At 37.9% G+C, this 20,768-nt stretch overlaps 1 protein-coding gene across 5 annotated transcripts in view; it reads right to left on the reverse strand.

Annotated features, from left to right (window-relative positions):
* aspscr1 (ASPSCR1 tether for SLC2A4, UBX domain containing) overlaps nt 1-20,768 on the reverse strand; it is a 210,698-nt gene that overhangs the window by 15,095 nt on the left and 174,835 nt on the right. For all 5 annotated transcript variants that reach the window (XM_048610706.1, XM_048610705.1, XM_048610704.1 and 2 more), the window contains one exon: nt 3,854-3,905. In XM_048610706.1, the coding sequence (XP_048466663.1) occupies nt 3,854-3,905 (52 nt within the window). The remainder of the gene's footprint in view (nt 1-3,853; nt 3,906-20,768) is intronic.

Raw genomic sequence — 20,768 nt, forward strand, 5'->3', positions numbered from 1 at the left:
TCAGATTGACAGCAACTGTAAAGTCTACTATGCTCCTGCGCTAATGTTCTTTTTACATTTTATACAAAGAAGTTTGGCAAATGCAGTTTATGCTGCGGTCTGATAGTGTTATCCCACTGCCTGTTGAAGTCCCAGGATGAGCATGAGGTAATTTCACAAACCCATTTACTGAAGTGAAATTGAAAAGGTTCCATCTTCTTTTGTAACAAGGTGTCGTTTCGGGCCTAGACCCTTCTTCAGAAAATATTTTTTCTGAAGAAGGGTCTAGGCCCGAAACGTCAGCTTTACTGCTCCTCTGATGCTGCTTGGCCTGCTGTGTTCATCCAGCTCTATACCTTGTTATCTCACAATTAAAGCAAATTACTTGCCACAGAAACTAAAAACTGTGGGACAGTTGAGGGGATGATTCATAAATTTGCTGAAATAAATGGAAAGCTTCTGTTCATAATGCCTATTCCATGCAACTCCCAGAATTGTGAGGCACCAGAGGTACAAGGCAGAATTGTGGAAATTTGTAGGGTTTAAATGTTATTGGACAGATATTCATTTAGGAATTGTCTTTAGTGTCATCCTCCTGACTCTGTAAACAGGATAGCAGGAAACAAGTATGAATAGAGCTAGAAAAATCGAGTTTCCATGGCCTGGCAATTCTTTTTAAAGCTTTGCCGGAGGGAACAAAACTGCATTCCAAGGATTCCACAATTTTAAGTTTCCATAACAATTCATTGAGATCAGGTCTTACATCTGCAATCCCCTAAATTATATGATCCCAATAGGAACCACTGGTTTTAGCAACATGCAGAGCTGAGACCTGACATTTCACGCAGTAGTGGGAGCAGCTGTGCCTGCAAACATCCTTGTAGCCTGCTCCACATTTGGCATGAATGCATGTCTGTCAAAGACAAAAGTGCTACCTCTTAACTGGAAATGGTGTCTAAGGTGAAGGAGGAAAGAAAACAAGTAACTATACCCTACTCTGATTTTGTGTTATCTCCTGAAATGTGGCTCCACAGGTGCTGATAGAGAACAATCATGTACCAGAAAGCTATCCAAAATTCCAGGGAGGGTAATCAGTTTGATGGTTAGCACTGTCACAGTAGCGTTCAATCCATTCCATAACCAGCATGGATAAGCTGAATTCCAGTTTTGGTTATTTGACTGAAAATGCTCAAGTGAGTTTTAAGTAGGAATCAGTGCCTCACAATAATGCCAGCTTTACCATATTAAGTATCAAGGTCTGAAACCCTATTCTTCTGAAGTCTGCCCTTGCACACTTCCCAACACAACACATCAGACAATTATCAAAAGTGGGAACCCTGATTGAGTTTAATACATTTGGGTGCAGAGGCAAAAGCAGCACCTCAAGTACAACGTTTTGGTGATGATCAGATAAATCTGTTCATATCAGGAAGCAAACATGTGAGCTTTTTGTTTGTTTTGCACACTTTAGATCATCAGATTGATGGAAATAAAATACCAAAACAAATTTCTTCTGGAGTATGTGGTATGTATGTTGAGTTTACACATACTGGAAAAAAATGGCTCTTCAGTGTCAAGGGCATTTTATCTCAAACATAGAGAGCTGGAAACAAATTACACAATTTGTTTTCCATTTTTATGACCATTTTGGTATTGGCAAAAAGTAATAATTTTACTTGCAGTAAATACAGCATCACAACTGTCATTAGATTCAGTGTCACCTTGTTGTTCCATTCCTTTGTCTCAGCTATGTGAAAAACTGGGAAATTGTAGTGAAATTACATAATATCATATATGAGGGTTCTGGTCAAATACATCTCAGCAAAACACTTCCATTGGCTGTTGACACAGAGCAAGTAAAGTATATTATTTTACATAATAAGCTGTAGTACACCCATGAGATACTACTCTCATTGGACAAGAAGTTGCTATGATTCGAATGACACATTAAGATCACTTGTTCATTATTAGTTAAAAAAAAATTAGCAATTTGAGTGGAAGGGCAATAAGTTGACGAGTTAGGCCATCAGTTCAGTTTGTCCATAATCTACTGGATGATTTGTATCACTCCCATGTTAATCTTACCAGAGTAGATAAGAGACCTTTCTTGCTGGGCATTTCCTATGAATGTAATGTCAATCATGAAATTGCTGGAGTTAGGGCATGAATACAAACTATTTCTGCTACCACCATTTACGTGCAATATTTAATGATGTAGAGATTCTTGCTAATGATGTGATGATGTTTTACTGGTTACCAAGCTTGATGAGATACTCAAAATTGGAGGCCTATGAAGAAGGAAGTTGTGGAGTCTTGCTCAAATTGGTACTGAATTGTTGCTACACGTGTCTTTTAATTCTTTTATCTGAAACCATGTTTCCAGTATATATTTTGAGCTTCAGATAGAAACTATCCAAAGTATGCAAGATGGTCAAAAAACATTTGTGCCTGTATTTATTAGAATTCAGAAGGATGAGAGGGAATCTGATTAAAGCATAAAGTTCTAACAGGGCTAGTCAGACTAAACGTAGTGAGGTTGCTTTCCCTGGCTGAGGAGTCTAGAATCAGGTGAGACAAGGTGGCTTACAAGGTGGCTTATTTTGGATTGAGATAAGGAAATGCTTCTTAAAAGGTAATAAATCTGTGGAATTCTCTACCACAGAAGGCCCTGGAGGCCAAGTCATTGCAGATATTCAAGGAAGGGATAGGTGCAGCAGGCTTGAAGGGTTGAATGGCCTACTGCTGCTCCTAGTTTCTATGTTTCTACAAAGTGTTCAACAGACACTGAAATTAAGAGCTGATAAAAAGGCCAACGTTCAAAATTATGTTGGAGATGGCAAATTTTAACATTGTCAACCTATCTCTAGGGAATCATTAAAAGCAAGTTTGCTGCTCCTTATTAAATCAAAAGGTAACTTAATTATCCTTAGGGAGGATAGTTGAAGAAAAATGTATTTACAGTAATGAAAGAAATGAGTTAAATGAAAATATTAGAAAAACTGGAGAATAAATCAGAAATTGAAAATTCAAAAGATGATTCTCCAGAAGGGATAATATTGAGACACAAGGATTTAAATAGTTCTATATTTAATCTTCCAGAAAACTATCAAAATGACTTAAAAAGTCATTCAATCAAAGACTTATCGCAGATTCTCAAATCCATATTTGTAAACAGGTGAGGAAAAACATCTTTGGCTGTTTGTGATATTGTGGCGAATGCATTACCTTCAAAACCACATGTTTACAGACTCAATCTAGATAATCTCTTCCATCATGAGGTGATCTAAATCCCTTATGGACAATGACATTATTGAACTGAGTCATAGTAGCTGGATCTCACTATCATGATGTTACTGGAACTGAGTGGGTGGTAAAAATTATTTTTTATTGTAAAGACGAGGCAGTAATAAAAGCAGACTCAAAAACTATTCCAAGATTGGAGGATTGCGGTAAAAGAATTTGATGTGCATGATTCATCACCAAAATTGACTTGCTAAGAAGATATTGGCAAGTTCCATTGACTGATTGAGCCAGAGATGTATCAAAACCCTAACCCTCTCAGGTTAGGGTTAGAGTTAGGTTGACCGATGACCATGTTAACTAAAATAACAGAAACATATATCAAGCCAGGTTTCATTCTGTGATCTGACTTGTTCAGCAGTATTATCAACTAAGATCATAACTGAAAAAACAGATAAACATAGGAAATACATTACTTTATATGTAAACCTTTTGCTGAAACCAAAAAAGTTAAAAGGTAGAAAAACAAACTGCAGCTGAATCAAGAAGAAATTATAATTATGTTGAGGGGGGCTGTAGAATTTCTGAAATGCTAAATGGAGCAAATAAAAATAAGTAGGATTATGTTACTCACCCATTCTGACTTCAGAGCCAAAGTGGACAAGGGCTGCAGGAAACAAGTTTGCCTGAAGCAAAAAGAACAAAGAATAGTGATGAACCTTTACAGATGGCTGTCATTATGTTCTCACTGAAGTTAGCTAAAACCCAACAACTCAATGCGTCAGCCATGAAGCAGCAGAATCAAATACTGAACAGACTTTCCCTTTCATGACCAAAACCTGCCAGTTACACTATTAGATCAGAGCAAACACAGTTCACAGATGCTGAGCTACTTCCTTTGTTTGTCCATGGAAAGTGGATGTCACTGGCAAGGCCAGCATTCATTGCCCACCTCTAATTTCCTAAGAGAAGGTTTTGGCGAGTTGCCTTTTTGAGCTGCTATAGTTGTTGGGGTGTAGGGACACTTACAGTTACTACTAGCGAGGGAGGTCCAGGATTTTAACCCAGTGACAGCAAAGCAAGTGTGGTATAGTTCCAACTCAGGATGTTGTGCTACCATGCATTTGCTGTCAAGTTTGTGGGTTTGGAAGGAGTGTGGATGAGTTGCTGCAATACAGCTTGTAGATGGTACACACTGCTACCACTGTTTGTCAGTGGTAAGGGGAGTTGATGGTGGTGGATGGGGTGTCAAACAAGTGCTCATCACTTCAACTAAACAAATCCAAAACTGAACATGGAAACAAATATGTAGTGCAAAGGGAAATCATTCAAATTTCATCTAACTCAGAAAACACAAAGAAAGTTACATTTGAATAGTATTTCATCAGAACATTTTAAATTTTACAACTAACGAAACATGTATGGCATAGGAAAATATGGGAAGCAAATCTGTACATAAGATCTCTCAAACAATAAATGAATAACTACTATGTTTATAATATCTGCCCAAGATGTAGCGACAGTAAATCCCTGCTCTTACTCAACGCTGCCAGTAGATGATATACATCCATCTTAGCAGGCAAGACAGGGCTTTGGCTTGACATCATATCCGAGAGAAGATATCTCGATCAAGGCAGCATTCCCTCAATACTATTAACCTAGATTATGTGCCCAAAACACTGGAATGATCACAAGTACAATTCCAGGATAAAGACCAACATTCTCTCAACACGTTGGAACTATGACAGTGTAGAATCAAATCATCAGCCAATATTATTAAAAACCAAAAGAACTGCGGATGCTGTAAATCAGGAACAAAAACAAAGTTGCTGGAAAATCTCAGCAGGTCTGGCAGCATCAGTGAAGGAAAAAACAGAGTCTGGTGACCCTTCCTCAGAACCAATATTATTATTCACCTTACAATCACTGTGTCATTCTGTTGTTGCAAAGCAACTGCACAATGTGTCTATTGAAATCGTTGCTATTTTGTGTTTGCTGTAAAATAACCTGGAGGTATTTCAGTATGAAACCAGTATATAAATGTGAGTATTGCTCAGGCTTTTTTAAATGAATGTCACCTACCTCAGCTAGCCTGATTATTTTAGATTTACAATCTCGACCTACATTACTTTAAAGATGATATAACCAGATGGGGCTGAACAGACATGATCAAATATTGTGTTGGTTGCTCACATCTGGCCCATGTACCCTACATGTAGCAACCAGACATATGAATTTACTGCAATACTTTGCATTTATCTATTAAAAGTAACGTAAAGAATCACTATAATGCCTATTTTTGTCCCTTTTAATGTTACTCAGCTCAAAATGTAATTAACTACTTTCAGCATAGGAAAGGAAGGAATAATACACAGCTATTAATAACTCATTAATACCTCATTTTGTGCAGTGGAAGAGGGGACTGAAACAGCAGTAATTAAAACACAAATCTTGAGGGACCTTGGAAAAGCTGTTCATCATAATAAGGTACTGAACACAGAGGTTGCTCGACCGCTTTTCAAATGCAGAAATTAAATCCTGTTGCTATAATCATCAGAAAAAAAAATCCCATGGTTTCAACTTTGTTGCAGGTTATGTCAAACTCACAACATTCTTACAGGCAACATTCCACAGAATCCTCACTACTGAATCATAAATTATTCATTCGTGTCAGCACAGTGTACACTGACTTCCTCCTTAAACATAACAAATCATTTAACTTCCTCTTGCCTTGCATGTTTAGGTTATTATCATTATCAGAAGCTTTGGAACCTGAAGCATAAGAACACAAGAGTTAATGATTGGGGCCAGGATTGTAGTGGGTGGGGGTGGGGGGTGGTGATTGGCATTAGGAGAAGGAGAGGCTATGTTTCTTTGCACGTTTCTTCAATGAATCAAATGCCACAATTAATTCTAAATTAAATCATTTCCTGCTATTACATTTTTAATAAACATTTATCTTACACAGTCTGATTTTGGATTTGGCAAGTGTCCAATTCCTTCTCTAGTGCCATTTAAAATGTAGCAATAAAACTCAATATGAAATTACGGTAATTTGGCAATATTTTAATGTTAAAAATACCCAAGATAAATGCTACAAACCAACAGGTAGCAATCAGGATCTTGATTGCTAACTCTCTCATCAAAGAGTATTTCCTGTCAATCCGTTCCCACGCATTTGTTTTCTGCCCATTTGGCACACTAAAGCAGTACAGCATGAAGTACTAAAAACAGCATAATTCTGGCACATCAGCTACTGTCCCAATCAATAATACTGCATTGTTTAGAGTCAGATGACAGAAGCAACTTGGCATTGCTTCTGTCACACTAAATTTTAAGATTCTCAATGACATGAACCTTGAACAAAAAGCATGCTACACTCAGTCTGTGTGTTAATTCCTCTTTCACCATTTTTTTGAGAAATGTGGTTTCAAGATAAAACAACGAAGTTCACTTTACATCTTCTTTTCCTCTCCCTATGTCACTGCTGATGACCAATCATTTTTATATACAATCAGAACATAAATCTTTATTTTAAAACAACTGTATGCCTGTTAAAAAAATTTAAAACAGGTTCTAGTAAAATTATGATCCTTGTAGAGACCAATAGCTTTAACAAAAATTTGAACTCCCAGTGATCAACTTGAAGGGTCATAGTAGATATTATATTTTAAGACTTTTACTGTAACAACTAGAATTGATTAACATCACTTAGTTGACAACTAATACCCTAAAACCAAACAAAAGATATCTCATCTCATCTTTCTAACACAATCTAAAATCACATGCTGCATTTAGACATCACACCACACTCTCCACAGTATGCAGTATTTACAAAGTTGTGCCCAGCTTATAACAGGTTCACCTCTTGCCATTTGACTAGGCCATAACACCTGTTGTCCATTGAAGTTTATTTTCCTCTGTCTTCTAGCATCACTCCAGTAACTCTCTCTTGACCATGCCAAAGCGAATATTCAGTGTCCTTAAATCTCTACACGTCCCATTGCTTTGATCAGAGAACAAGCCCTCACCAACATTCTATCTGGTTGCTAACAGACAACAGTCTCCTCCACCATCACCACCCACCCAGCAAATGCTGTTTCTTTGTTCCTCTTTTTGGGGCTTTTACTTTTCTAAGTCAGTCTGGCTCCAGACACCAAAGTCGCTTGCTCTTTTCTTTCTGTCCAGATGTGAAACTGGCACTTGCATTCCAACAGTGTTTGATGTGGGCCCCATGGAAACCAGCCCAGATAGGCTTATCATCAGGCAGAATTTGTAATGACATCATATGATCATCTCTACTGGTCCAATTTACCTTGAATTAAAAGAGACGGTATAAAACAAAACCATCTTATAAAACCTCGTGTTCAAAATATATATTCTTTACATCTTGACAAAGCTAGAATAATGGCAAAAATATTGTTATCATCCAAGTATGAGGCAAGCTGGATATAGGCTACAATCTGACTTGACCATAATTCTTTAAAGATTATAGTATGTAAGAGAACCAAGAGTAAGAAAACAAGTGGCAAGAGGCCAAGATTACATTGAAACGCGAAAAGAATTTTTACCATATAAAAACGGGTGGCACGGTGGCTCAGTGGTTAGCACTGTAGCCTCACAGCGCCAGGGACCCGGGTTCGATTCCAGCCTCGGGTGACTGTCTGTGCGGAGTTTGCACATTCTCCCTGTGTCTGCGTGGGTTTCCTCCGGGAGCTCCGGTTTCTTCCCAAAGACGTGCAGGCTAGGTGGATTGGCCATGCTAAATTGCCCATAGTGTTCAGGGGTGTGTGGGTTATAGGGGGGATGGGTCTGGGTGGGATGCTCCAAGGGTCGGTGTGGACTTGTTGGGCTGAAGGGCCTGTTTCCACACTGTAGGGATTCTATGTGGATTCTATGTGAAAACAAACACAGGTAATAATGACTAAATAGCTAGACTGAACAAGACAGACAATGATTCAAAACCATATACACTATATATGCAATTTAGATTCCAACATGCAGAATTAACATGAGGAAAATATGAGTAAACAGTAGCCCACAGACAGCATTTTAAATGACTTTAGTGACACAATCAGTCATCAAAACTCATTTAAAACTTGTCTCCTTCACAACGGATTACAATTCTTTAATTTTGAAGATATTGTTTTGGAATGTCCTCAAAGCCTCATTGACTTGGATTGACTTGCTGTTTATATATTGGTACCTCAATTTCTTGTCCCAAGGCAGAGTTCCTGACGATTCCTTAGATTGATCACAAGTCTAATTACCCGCACGGTTTCAGCTTTCGTTAAACAGCGAGCTTCACCAAGCTGTAACTATATTTCACAATTGCATGAAACAAATATCGTTTCTAGGTTTCCTTCACGCCAATTTCATCATTCACACCAATTTCAGCTGCACAGAATTATCACAGCCACCATTCCCTGGGAGTTTTCTTGCATCTTAACTGCCTGAAATATGCTAACAGTAGCACTTATGCCACCTCGAGCCACCTCTTCTGTTTCAGTACTCTCTTGGCTCCAAAATGTAACTAATTTTCCCACAAACAGTAAATAAATTGAATTCAGAGAACCTTAAGTTTCATGATAACGTAGACTACTCTGAGCTATCCTTAATCTGACTATTAGAGTAAGTATCCCTCATTTACAAGTTCTTCTTTGATCTGATGAAATAAACGAATATTACAGTCTTCCAGAGTTCACTGAGTAATTTTAACTAACTTTAACTCTTAAAGGAATTTCTCTGGACTGTCATTACGGCAAGCAATGTAGACACCATGTCTCCAGTTGACCTGCTGTTTCTGATCTTAACTTTCTAGCTGTTAACTTCTTCAAGCAACATGACCAAACGTAAATGCAATAGACTTACAGGTACTTCAAATACATTTATGCCATTTATGAATTAAAGTTTGTCAGAAAAACTAAAAATCATATACAAAAACATGAAGCTTAACTTACACTGTCACTAGATTCATACAATCCATAGAATCCCCACAGTATGGAAACAGGCCATTTGGCCCAATAAGTGCACACCACCACTCCGAAGAGCATCCCACCCAGAAGCCCAACAAGTCCACACTGCCCGTCCAAAGAGCATTCCACCCAGACCCATTCCCCTACCCCTGCATTTCCCATGTCTAACCCATCTAACCTAAACACCCCCGGACACCATGGGCAATTTAGCACGGCCAATCCACCACCTAACCTGCACATCTTTGGACTGTGGGAGGAAACTGGAGCACTCAGAGGAAACCCACACAGACATGGGGAGAATGTGCAAACTCCACACAGACGGTCACCTGAGGGTGGAATCGAACCCAGGTCCGTGGTGCTGTGAGGCAGCAGCGCTAACCACTGAGCTACCATGCCAGTGGAGAACAAGAAGCTGGGAGACAAGAAGCTCAACAGAAGTAAGTGGCCTTGCAGAGTCCTGAACAAACTATAACACCATATATCACTATGGTACATGAACAAGATAACACCAATTTCCAATCCCAGAGTACTAGAATTTGTCAGCGTGCATAATATACACATAGAGTATTAGTTGTGCTGTAATTTCTTGGCAGGTTCAGTGTCAGACATTTTAGTGAGCTGTATGTAGTCGATCATTAGAACATTAAACCCAATTCCACTGTCACTCAAATATCCCATATGGTCTAACTAACAATTCTCAGTCCTGTTATACTGCAAATTTAACTGACAAGCCAAAGTTAATGGAATATTAGCATTAATGTATTACACTAAACCCTCAGCAGCATATAGTACCAAAATGTAACATCAAGATATATGCCACGATGTTTATACCGTCTGTTGCAGAATACTTCAGACCAAGGATACTTTCTTCATCAGTTCCCTCAGCCACCATAGTAGAACTTATTTACAATTGCGTTATTAAACCTGATTGACTAGCTTGAACATCCATTATTCTTACCCAGTATATGATGCCAACTTTGAGAAGTGGATGCTCTAAATTCAGATTATTCAGAATTCACAGTGTTCTCTGAGGGTGGGGAGAATGTCTTTATCGTCAGGGATAAATTTTGCTGCAGGTCTTAAAAAGAATAGTGGGCAACATATTGCATTAAGTTTCAAATGATCAAAAGCATCCAGATGGTCACATGTACAGTTCGAGGCATTCTGGATCCTTTCATAAATTAGCACAAGAAACAAAGCAGAAAGGGGGCAATATCATGATAAACCATTTCACCAGTCACTAATTGAAAGTATCACACAGTAGGCCACTTTCTGTTGCTTAGCAAACAATGCCGTAATTTGTCTTACAAGACAGGTATGGAAATTTAAACCATATTTGCACATATGAGTTTGTAATTATCCAGCTATAGGAAATGCTTTTTCCACTGTTTTTGTTTAAGATGGGGACTATCTTTGTGTGATAAGAAAATATCAAAAACAGAGCAGAATAACTCCAGTGATGTGGCTCACAGTTGTTTCATGTATTGCTATGGCTGGAGAAAGTCATTGTGTTGTACAATGCACTAAGCCATTATTCCATCTTGGGTCATCTCAATTAGTTTTACAGTTGCATGTTCAAGTAAGGGATGGAGTTACTTTCTGAAGAACAACCAAGTATCTGATAGATCAGCGTTTAATGACCAAACCATGTCAGAAGTCTTTGTTTTCCCATTCAGAAAGTACTAAAACTCTTCAGTAACAGCTATGCAAAATGATAGTGTTCCTTCATCTTCTTATCCTGTACAAAAACGGCACCACAGAAAAATTCTAGATGTAGATGCATTAAAAAACTTTTAATGTTGGATGTTCAGACTGTATTCTTTATTTTCTTTTGTAATGCTTCAAGAGACAAAAGACAGCAAAATGAAAGGAGGACTTGACTTTCTGTAGTATTGTACTAAATGTCACAGAACCTCCCACAATTGCTCCAGATGCAGTAACGTGCTTTGAACTGTTTTAGGTGTGACTGGTTGAGGTTTTTGTCAAAACTGTAGGACTTGCTGTTCTTCAAATAGTAAAAATAACTTGAAAACAGTACAATAATTAGACAGCATATTAATTTAACATCTTTTCTAAAGGACAGTACCTTGAACAGTGTGTCATTTTAGATAAGCAAGTTCAAATTCCCAAGAGAGGAGTCTGAAACCCTTTTTAAGAATGGTTAAGAAATGCCCTAACTGTGCAAAGTCAAATTGCACTGGAAAACTGATCTTAATGAGCAATTGATGAACGTAGCATGTATATATCACATCAAGCAGCAGTAACACCATGCTTCCCCATGCTGACAGACCTTGCCAAGAAAATGTCAGAAAATTGACCCATAACTCAAAGACAATTGAGTGAGTTTACAACAGCATCCAAGGGCTTCAGAGGTTAACACTAAAAGTAACGACAAATTGAGAATAATTTCATAAAATTAACATGTCATTTGAGGAACAGAGCACTCAATGTCAATTCAGTTATACTCCTTATTAATGAGGATATTGGTTCAATTCAATCGGTTCATGTTCTTTTAAAGATGCACAATAATGTCATAAAGGGCGACATATTTGCAAGAGCATGTACAAAAGAGCGACGTTTTGTGTTCATATGGGCTTATGAACCAAAACAAAGCTTTTGGCATTCACCAACATCATCTCAACACATAAATGCAGAATGTGCCTATCAAAATCTAAAAAACAACTTTATGCTTCAAAGACATCTTGAAACACAGGATGCAAATTCAGCAGTTGTAGCACTGCACAAAACCAGAATTTCACTGTACAAAATAATTGCTATCTCACTCAGTGAATTGAAATGACACTACTTGGTTTAAATTGAAGCAACAACAACTGTTATGGAATAACTGTATCAAAAATACATCAAAATAATATATACACAGAAACTAAGAACAGTCTTCAAAGCCAGTAAAAATATATGAAATTTATAAATTTTGTACAAATTATTAACATTCACTCCAATAATTTTATGCCACTGCCAAAGGGTCAGGTGGTGTTTGGAAAAGTAGAAACAGTACAAATATAACTGTAGTTCGATATATTATGAAAGAAAGTATGACAGAATTAAAACCAACATTGAATAATAAGGTGGTATTTAGGACAAATGAATCTTCTTTTTGGGCCACATTGTAACTTTTGATTTGGTTTTCCAAACAATTGTTCCTTCCTCAACAACTGTGTTTTTACTCATTAATGCTCTTTGCAAATTTCAAACACTTAACATTTTACCATCACAAACCATGAAACTTCTATTCCTGGAAATAGCATAGAATTGAAAAAAATGGAAATTATGCTGCCAAGGAATCTAATTTTATTTCAGATTGATAATGCTCATGTGGTTCTAAAAGAGTTAAGCTTGCATTCGTCGCTTACCCTCAGTTGCAGTTGTAATTTAATCAAACCAATTTTCAAATATCTAGTAAATCCTTCACTGTTGAATGAAAGATCTCTTGAAAAGGTAATGCTATGAATGTGGCAAAGGGTTTCTTCCTTTCTTCTGCATTTGATGCTTATAGATTTAGGCTGTTTGTAATTAAAACCACTCGCATGAGCTATCTTTACTCATACCATGACTCAAAGATCAAACAAAAGCAGCAGTTGCTAGACACCAGATTTTAAGAAAAAACATTAAATAGTAAAGAATATTTCTAGCATGAATAAGATCCATGAATTTTATTTTAAATTAGCACAACAAATATAATGGCACCCCACTCCTTCTGTATCACTTACTTTATTCAGCATCATACTTTTGTTGTAAATAACTGCAGGACCAAGTTACCCACACCTAAAGTATTTGCTTTTCATTGACTTGGTGAGCAGTGGACATCTTTTGCATATTACAAACCATGCATGTGTTTTCCATTAAACAACATCTGCAAAGAAATGTTTTCGCAAAATTTCTAAAGTTAAGCACAGAAGCCAGTGCAATTCTCTCACTCAATATTATTTTTATTGAAAAGCTAGGTATTAAAAGAAGTCAGAACCCTCGATGGTTAATTTACCAGTCAGGTAGGCTAGTAAAATGAACAGAAAATACAAATCTAACCTTTCCAAAAAGAATTAATTATTCATTCTATCCGTTTTATCTCAACTTCTGTCTCCTTCCAATATAAATCAATGTCTGGTTTGAATTTGATCAACTTGATATTGCAAAGTAACTCTACACACAAGGTATTGGCAGCATCTTCTCTGCTTGTTTTAGGACGAGTCTCAGCTTTCAATTGATCTTAGTTTATTAATAAATTTGAGAAAGTTGTCTAAAGAATTTCCACAGAAACATAAGGATTTGAGGTTTGACCACCGCTTTGAATGTTTCAACTCCTGGATTGGCTATACAGACCCTTGTTTCAACACTTACTATAATTTTGAGTTTTGTGTCATTCGTACAGACTGAGGCGGATAGAATTAGAAAGAGCTTTATTGTTTCATGTACTCACATGAATACAGTGAAATGTTTACAAAGTTGCCACTTAAAGGCGCCATCTTAGGTGCAAAGGTACTTAGGTACAGATTCTGGAGTACAAATTCTTAGGGGAAAAAACAGAAAAATAAAGAAATAAAAAGTCCGGCATTACAGACCTTCATCAGTACAAAATCATTGTAATAAATTAGAAAAAGAGAGAGTTCGGAAATCTGTCCTTCCACAAATGTATAATAATAAAAAAGAAATTTTAACAAATGAGACTTTAAGACAAACTTCATCTTAGTCCATTTCATAGCTCCGGGCTTGAGGACCTGACCTCCACATTGGAATCACGGGCTGGATCCCCATGATGCCGAAGAAAATGCCGCATGGAATCACAGACCGACGCCAACAAAAAGTACCGTCAAAACGGCCGAAAGGAGTCCTAAGCCAGACATTGGAATCCCATGCTGGGACCCACCTTGTCTTCAGTCACCGCCAATGCAGCGTAATTGAAGGTCCCACCAGGATGCAGTCATGAGAGTCGGCCAGATCTACACCGCATTCTCCGTTGCAGCAGCCTCAGAGCTGCCATCCTTACCTGAAGCCACCAGAATTTTAAATGGACTTGATGTTAGAAAAACAATTAAAGAAAGTATGTGGTAGGCCTGGTGGTGGAAGCAGACGGGCCAGGAGCCTGAACACTCCCTACCCTGCTGCCGCCACTTTGCCCTTTTATACTAACAGAGTTCAGGGGGACACAATCAAACTGGTGAAATGAGTAAGTAGAATTTAATGAAGATGGTGGAACAAGTTCAAAGGCTGTTCAAAAATTACATTAAACTTTTATAAAATGCTGGTGAGGTTTCAAACTGTGCAAAGATCTTAAAGAAGGTACGGAGAGATTCACTCGTACAGTACCAGCAATGAGAGACTCCAGTTGCACGGAGAGATCAGAGAACTTGATGATGCTTTCCTTCAAGTAGAAGTGTTCAAAATCAAAGATTTTGTTCAAGTAAATAAGGAGAACAATTCCCAACGGCAGAAGTATCAGTAACAAGCGAACACAGATTAAAGACCAATGGCAAAGAACCGATGGAGACATGAGGGGAAAAAGATTACAATTACATTAACCATGATGCTTTGAAATGCATTACCTGAAAGTATAGTGAAGGCTGATTCAATAGTAACATTCAAAAAAGGAACTGAAAACATATTTGAAGGAAAAAAAAATAATCACAGGTCTCTAGTAAAATGAAAGGAGATTGAGACTGATTGGATACTTTTGCCAAAGAGTTGACAATAATAGGCAGAAACAACACAGTGTAGAGCTGGAGGAACACAGCAGGCCAGGCAGCATCAGAGGAGCAGGAAAGTTGACGTTTCCGGTCAGGACCCTTCTTAGAAATGGGGAGGGGGAAGGGAGCTGGGAAACAAATAGAGGGAGGAGGAGTGGGGCTGAAAAGGTAGGTGGGATGGTGATAGGTGAGTGCAGGTAACGAGCGGTGGGGATTAGTCAGTGAGGTAGGAGTGATGGATAGGTGGAAGAAAAGATGGACAGGTTGTATCAGGTCAAGGAGGTGGGGATGAGAGGGAGGGTTGGATGCGGGATGAGGCCGGGGGTGGGGAGATTTTAAAACTAGTGAATTCCACGTTTAGGCGATCGGGCTATTGGCTCCTGGGGCGAAATACGAGGTGTTGCTCCTCCAGTTTGCAGATGGTGTTATAGTGACACTGGAGGAGGCCCTGGATGGACATGTCACCCAAAGAGTGGGACAGGGAGTTAAAATGGTTGGCGACTGGAAGGAGTTGTCGTTTGTCGTGTACAGAGCGCAGATGCTCTACGAAATGATCTCCGAGTCTACGCTTGGTTTCAGTGATGTAGAGGGGCAACATCAGGAGCAGCGGATACTCCCTACCTGCACTCACCTATTGCCATCCCACCTACCTTCTCCAGCCCCACCCCTCCTTCCTCTATTTATTTCCCAGCTCCCTCACCCCTCCCCATTTCTGAATGAGGGCCCCAACCTGAAAAGTTAACTTTCCTGCTCCTTTGATGCTGCCTGGCCTGCTGTGTTCCTCCAGCATCTGCAGTTCTTGCTTTCTCTAATAGGCAGAATGGCCTCTTTCAGTATTATATCATTCTGTGATTCTACCAGTACCCCCAACTGTAATCACATCATTTCAGAATGCTCAAAGCGCCATTCCAAGGACACATGGAACACACGTTCCTATGGTGCAACTTGGGATCTTACTTACATAATTAAGTTGCAGATCACTGGCCTAAAGATAATCTCTACCTTTCACCAATCTCAAGATACATTCTATGATTCTGACATGTTGCTTTGCCATATGTAGTTTCCCGCCAAATGACAAGTTCTTACTGTCATTGTGTATTTAGTCTAAAGCATCATTTTTTTTTCTGTTTTCAGTGAAAGGAACTAGATGAATAGAACACAAGAATATTTAGGAACAAAGATAAATCATTAGGCCCAAGATATTTATATAGTTGTTATTTATCTAGTTACGAATGAGATTAATAATGAGTAGGGGTATCCATACAGAAATTCCAGTGCATGGTTGTTGTGCTACTGCAATTGTTTTGCCATACGTTCTGTGTTCAATGATGAGAGATGTCAGGATTTTTGTTAGCATAAATGTACTTTATTCATAATATCTAAAAGTACATTTGAAAACATGTCAAATTGAATCTTACAGAAAATGCAATAAATTACCACTTTTCTACACTGAGCATGTTGCACCCAATTCAGTTGCTCTACATGTGGCATTTACAATATGCATTCAGTGACAACCATGCAGCCCAAAGGATTCTATAAGTTAACAGTCCAGACATCAACATTTTGATGGATCAAGCTTAGACAACGAAGAGAGAAATTTCACAACACCCTCTTGTTCAGGAAGCTTTAGTTGGGATTGTTCACCTCAAAACTAAATGTGTGCAGAATAGATTTAATGGATTTTATTCCAATCAAAAGACATCAAATAGAATTTTAAATTCAGGTGGGATTCAGGGATAGAAGAAGATTAGTGTTACCATCAACTATGAAGCATTTTGGGGCATCCTGAAGATATATTAGGCATAGTTAAATGCAAACCCATCCTTCTAGCACAGGAATAGAAGAAGGATATGAAATGGTTGAAGAAGTTCCTTGAAGAAAACTAATTAGATGAGCAAAAAAGTATCTTCATTCAAATATTTTTTGGATTGCGGTCTCATGAAAACCACACGCTTGAAAACAAAATGGGCACAGAAATCGTGAGCAACCAGCAAAGAAAGAATAGCATTGCACATCACTCAAGTCAAAAATTCCAATTATCCAGGACTGGCAAATATGCTGTTTGTTTTCAGAATTGATGTTCATGTACAAAATAAAACCAGCACATCTATGTTTAAATCTATTCAAAAATGTTATGTATTTAACTTCTGTAGATTCTACAATATATATTGAAAAGTTTGAACTGCTTCATCTGGAGAGTCATACCTGCATATTCCCAAAAAATTGAAAAGTTATGAACAGAGCTCTTCACTTCATAGCACTTCTGTTGTTTTATTATGCATTTATGTGTAACCTTTGCAATTAAATGCGACTTTAAAACCAAAAGAGTGAAAAACACACTTAGAATCCATATTACTTTTATTACCCATTCACAGGATGAGGGCGTTGCTGGCCAGGCCAGCATTTACTGCCCTTCTTAATTGCCCAGATGACAGTTTTAAGAGTCAACTATATTGCTGCAGGTCTGGAGTCACATATAGGCCAGATCAGGTAAGGAATTGGTTTCTTTCCCTAAAGGATATTCGTGAACCATTATTTAATAAAAAATAATTGAGTGTAAACTTATACAAATGAGGGGCAAGGGAGCATGAGGAAATTCAGCATTTGACACAACAAATTATCCAGCCAAAATATATAGCATTTTTAAAACTACTATGCTTAATTTTAAACATTAAAGACTTCGCATTTATATACTGCCTTTCATAGCCTCCATGTGTTCCAAAGTGCCTTAAAGGCAATTAACTTTTTTTAAAGTGTTAAAGTGTTAATATGGCTGTGTAATTGCATAGACCCATAAAACAGCAATGAAATAAATGATCACAGCATATGTTTTAATGAAGAGTGAGAGATAAATGTTGACTAGCACAGTGGGTAAACTCAGAGGATAGCTGGGACCTTGGCTTAACATCTCTTGCAAAAGATAGCACCTCCACATCTTCACTACTGGATTGAAATATCAGCATGGTGTATATACACAACCTTCTGAAATGGGCAGTGAATCCAAGAGTGACTCAAAAGTGTGAATGCTACCACTTAGCCATGATTAACACCTAAATTATGCAGCAGATACAAACACGGACCATAGGCAATTTTTCTTTAAGCTACATTTTAATTAACCACAGAACACCTCGTACTTCTTTAAAACTATGAAAAACATCACAATAGCTTCAAATTCCACGGAAAAATAAACTTGTTTATATAGTTAATTGGCATCCATTCAGCTTGTGTTGGTCCAGATTTAGTATCCAATTTAGTTGCCTCCCTTGTTTACTAGAAATTTAAAGTTAAATCTGATTTAAGTTGAATTGTATGGCCTTCTAAAGGTCAGTCAAATCTCATGTGGACCACACTGAACTACAGCAAATTGAAACCATGAAACTCTGGATTTCTTAAAACGGACTACAGGCTTTCATAAACTATATCTGTCATTTCACCTGTTCAAAACGCAGGAAAACTGAATTGGACTGCCCTGCTAAAGTTTTTTATTGCTGTTGTCTTTAATTAAGAGCAGCCGTTAATATCACCTAGAGGAAACTATGGCTAACAAGTACAGAGAGAAAATATACATCACCTTTTCTTTGCATTGGAAGTCATCTTTGCCCTATTTTCTCCACATATTTGAGTAACCCTAACTCTCAGACACCACTACGCACAACATAGATAATACATCAACCAGATATTTAAAATTTATCCTTTAGTTGGCTCTGTGAATAATAAAATTCAAACAAGGATAGTGTGAAGCGAATGTTTAATTTTAATACAGCAATCAATTAGATATCTAAATGCTAAATTGGATTTGTTGGTAGATATAATTTATAACATTTAAACATTGGAACTGATAGGACATGCATATAAATCTAAAACTTTTAGATCACCAAGAAGAAAAACTCAACATATGCAGCAATTTCTTCGGACGGACCAATCTAAGCAACTTCAGGAATTTATCTATACCTTGCTCCTTTTTAAAGAAAGTGAGACGTCAGATGAAGGTACAATTCAGCTGTGGAAGAATGAGTAGTACGAGTGGCATAACCACAAGTTTTCCAGATGCAAGGGATTTTACATGGAAGCTTATGGCATATCAGTCCTGGTGGATAGAGGGTAGAATGTTTTATTTCAGAATTGGAATTTAAAAATTTGTACACATTTGCCATAATAAGATTGGAATAATTTTTGGCTTTATACTCCTGGAATCAGAGTGATGCTTAAACTGTGATATTTTCAGCAGATGCATGAATGATTTCTTGTTGCTTGTCCTACAGAACAGTCTTCAAAAGGAAGTTAGTATCTGAACATTGAAAACAGGGTCCTTTTCTCCACTGCACCTGATTTATCACAACCTTTTACAAATAGATTACACTCAAGGTTAAGGATGCATCAACTGCAAACATTGTTCTAATAGAAAGCCGCATATTTACCTTTAGAATAATAATTGATAAGATAGTTATTTCAAAAAACATCAATTGAAGTTAGTTAAATCTTTAACTGTAGCATGTTACTTAGTCAGAAGTTGTTTTATTTTAAAATTGATCGTTGTGTGTGGATTGAGATCAGTGTTTATGACCACAAAATGTTTGCCATACCACAGGTTAAATGAACTTAAATGGGCATCATATTAGGTACCAGCAGCAGAGATGTTGCTTTCCCCAATACTCATCAGCAGAAAAAAAAAATAGGAGGAGCTTTCAGAAACAGTTCGAGGCAAGTACAGTTATGGACGTGACAGAGACAGCCTACATGACAGAATTGATTTTAGATATTTCTTCTCCGTCTCATTTTGAGAAGCAACAACTTACATAGGACTGGATTCCCTTAGCCTCATTGTAACTGGTAGTGTGGTTTGAATTTCACTCATCATCCTTCATTCTTATGAGGACTACACACAGGGCTTCATTCCTAACTAAAAACTGAAAGAACTGCGGATGCTGTAAATCAGGAACAAAAACAGAAGTTGCTGGAAAAGCTCAGCAGGTCTGGCAGCGTCTGTGAGGGAAAAATTAGAGTTAACGTTCAGGTCCAGTGACCCTTCCCCAGAACTGAGGGTTTCTACCACAGAAAGCTGTGAGGGATTAAGTCACAATGCATTTGAGAAAGAAATAGATTTCTAGAAACTAAAGATATTGAGGAAAACAGTGAGAGCACAGGAGTATGGCATTGAGGTTGAGGATCAGCCATGATTACGCTGAACAGTGAGCGGGTTCAATGGGCCAAACAGCCTACTTCTGCTTCTGGTTGCTGTGTCTACTGGTGTGATATAAATGTCTCCTCTAACCTGTACAGTCAGCTGATGAGGAAGTTCCTATGTGTGCTCAGTATAAATCATTCTCCAACTCAGAATGTTTGGACAGTTTCAACATATAATATTGAATTCTTACTGAACTCACTCTTCAAGCCACAGAAACCCTGTCCTACCATGTCTTCATAATCACGCTCTTGGAGGATGCGATCTATTTGACAGTGCATATACTGCAAAAAGCATCACTTTTTACAAATATTATTATTTTACAAATATTAACATTAATTTTATAAGTACAAAGAAGATTGTCACAATCACAGGCCATCTCATTCCTTAGAATCACTGGTATGGGTTTCTCTCAGGTCATGTTTAAGGGTGGTGCGTGTATGGAATGAGCTGCCAGAGGTGGTGGTGCAGGTGGGTACGATTACAACATTTAAAAGGCAGCTGGATGACTGGAAGAGTTCAGAGGGATGTTGGTCATATGCTGGCAAATGGCACTAGATCAGTTTAAGATATCTGGTCGGCGTGGACGAGTTGGACCGAAGGGAAGTGAAAGCGATTGCAAAGTGCCAAAACATCCTTTGGTGATCAATACATCAAGTAAAAGCACAGGGCCTTAGTTTAAGTACAATGAAA

This window comes from Rhincodon typus, chromosome 23 (genome assembly GCF_021869965.1).
Source record: "Rhincodon typus isolate 14 chromosome 23, sRhiTyp1.1, whole genome shotgun sequence".
Lineage (NCBI taxonomy): Eukaryota > Metazoa > Chordata > Chondrichthyes > Orectolobiformes > Rhincodontidae > Rhincodon > Rhincodon typus.